General features: G+C 41.8%; 1 protein-coding gene across 1 annotated transcript in view; it reads right to left on the bottom strand.

Moving 5' to 3' along the window:
- The window catches only part of EMH_0016550 (enhancer of rudimentary, putative), a gene marked incomplete at both ends in the record, with an annotated part of 2245 nt that extends 251 nt beyond the window's left edge, over window positions 1-1994 (bottom strand). Inside the window, 2 exons of the mRNA XM_013500663.1 lie at window positions 3-85; window positions 1890-1994. Coding sequence (XP_013356117.1) covers window positions 3-85; window positions 1890-1994 — 188 coding nt within the window. The remainder of the gene's footprint in view (window positions 1-2; window positions 86-1889) is intronic.
- Between the last annotated feature and the right edge of the window lie 550 nt (window positions 1995-2544).

Below are 2544 nucleotides of genomic sequence, written 5' to 3'. Positions count from 1 at the left end.
GCTGCTGCTGCAGCTTCTGCTGCTGCAACTTGTTCTGCTGCTGCTGCAGCTTCTGCTGCTGCTGCTGCTGTTGCTGCTGCTTCTGCTGTTGCTACCCAACACAAAATGACAATCCTGCTGCTTGCCGTCTCCTCCCTACCCCTTTCACATAAACCCTAAACCCTAAACCCTAAACCCTAAACCCTCAATTTGTAATTAAAGGGTTTCCCTCTCCGTCGAGTCAAAACGTCGCATCGTCAGGCGAGGAAGAGAGACAGAGAAGAATTTCTATTTGTCACTGCTGCCACTGCTGCTGCTGCTGCTGCTGCAGCTGCTGCTGCTGCTGCTGCTGCTTTTCAAAAGCATCACTAGAAGCAGCAGCAGCAGCAGGAGCAGCAGCAGCAGCAGCAGCAGGGGACGAGAGTGTCGGTGTTGGGGTGTATGTACAGCTCTAGGGTTGCGCCTGTCTCTTTAGGTGTTTAAAAACCTGATCCTTAATCCATGCTTTGTTGTGGGGTGTATACGCATTCATCTCGCTGTCGTGTCTGTACACCCCAAATATACACACAAATACAAGCAGATAAAGATATAACAGCAGCAGCAGCANCTGTCGTGTCTGTACACCCCAAATATACACACAAATACAAGCAGATAAAGATATAACAGCAGCAGCAGCAACAGCAGCAGCAGCAGCAGCAGCAGCAGCAGCAGCAGCAACAGCAGCAGCAGTTACGCGCACTACGCGCTCAAGGAGAGATCGAAGGATCTCTCCTTCAGCGCGTAGTGCGCGTAACTGCATGCAATACACCTGCATGCATGCATGCATGCATGCATGCATGCATGCATGCATTTCTAAACTTACACGAGCGCACATAGATCTCTAACGAAGTCAACATAGTTGAAAAGATCAGTAACATCATAAGTGCCGTGTACTGCATGCAACACACCTGCATGCATGCAACAAACCTGCATGCATGCATGCATGCATGCATGCAATACACCTGCATGCATTTCTAGACTTACACGAGCGCACATAGATCTCTAACGGAGTCAACACAGTTGAAGAGATCAGTAACATCATAAGTAATGTGTACTGCATGCATGCATGCATGCAATTCTACTGCATGCATGCATGCATGCATGCATGCATTTCTAAACTTACACAAGCGCACATAGATCTCTAACCGAGTCAACATAGTTGAATAGATCAGTAACATCATAAGTGCTGTGTACCGCATGCATGCATGCAACACACCTGCATGCATGCATGCATGCATGCATGCATGCATGCATTTCTAGACTTACACGAGCGCACAAAGATCTCTGACCGAGTCAACATAGTTGAATAGATCAGTAACATCATAAGTAATATGTACCGCATGCATGCATGCAACACACCTGCATGCATGCATGCATGCATGCATGCATGCATGCATGCATTTCTAAACTTACACGAGCGCACAAAGATCTCTGACCGAGTCAACATAGTTGAATAGATCGGTGACATCATAAGTAATATGTACTGCATGCAATACACCTGCATGCATGCATGCATGCATGCATGCATGCATGCATTTCTCTATAAACTTACACGAGCGCGCATAGATCTCTGACGGAGTCAACATAGTTGAATAGATCAGTGACATCATAAATGCTGTGTACTGCATGCATGCATGCAAGTCTACTGCATGCATGCATGCATGCATGCATGCATGCATTTCTCTATAAACTTACACAAGCGCACAAAGATCTCTGACGGAGTCAACATAGTTGAATAGATCAGTGACATCATAAGTAATATGTACCGCATGCATGCATGCATGCAAGTCTACTGCATGCATGCATGCATGCATGCATGCATGCATGCATTTCTCTATATAAACTTACACGAGCGCGCATAGATCTCTAACCGAGTCAACATAGTTGAACAGATCAGTAACATCATAAGTAATATGTCTGAGTTGAGGGTTAGAGGCCTTGAGGCCCTGTTCGTACAGCTGGCAGACCCCATCCATTGCTGCTGCTATAGATTCATATTCTAAGTATGTTCGGCTCTCACGGCGATCACTAAACTGAACCAACAAGATTGTGTGGCCCTGAATACATATACATATATATATATTTATATTATATATATTTATATTATATATATTTATATTATATATATGTTTTTTTGTTTTTTTTGTTTTTTTGTTTTTTTGTTTTATGTGGTTATGTATTTATTTATTTATTTGTTTATTTATTTATTTATTTGTTTATTTATTTATTTATGTGGATCGGTCAGAAAGAGGGGGTAGGGTTTAGGGTTTAGGGTTTAGGGTTTAGGGTTTAGAGGGGGAGAGGGGAGTGGTTGGGGGTCGAGGGGTGTTAGTGGATGCATGCAGTATAAATATATATATGCAACACAACTATATAATTATAAATATATGCAGATATATATATATATATATATTTATATATATTTATATATTTATATATTTATATTTATATAAATTTATATTATATACTGTAGTGGTGTTAGTTGTTTGTTTAGATTGACATATATAGAACGAGAAAGAAAAAAAA

The sequence above is a fragment of the Eimeria mitis genome, genomic scaffold (assembly GCF_000499745.2).
Source record: "Eimeria mitis Houghton genomic scaffold, Emh_scaff571, whole genome shotgun sequence".
Lineage (NCBI taxonomy): Eukaryota > Apicomplexa > Conoidasida > Eucoccidiorida > Eimeriidae > Eimeria > Eimeria mitis.
The sequence above is the reverse complement of the archived record's forward strand: the minus strand, read 5'-3'. Positions and strand labels throughout refer to the sequence as shown.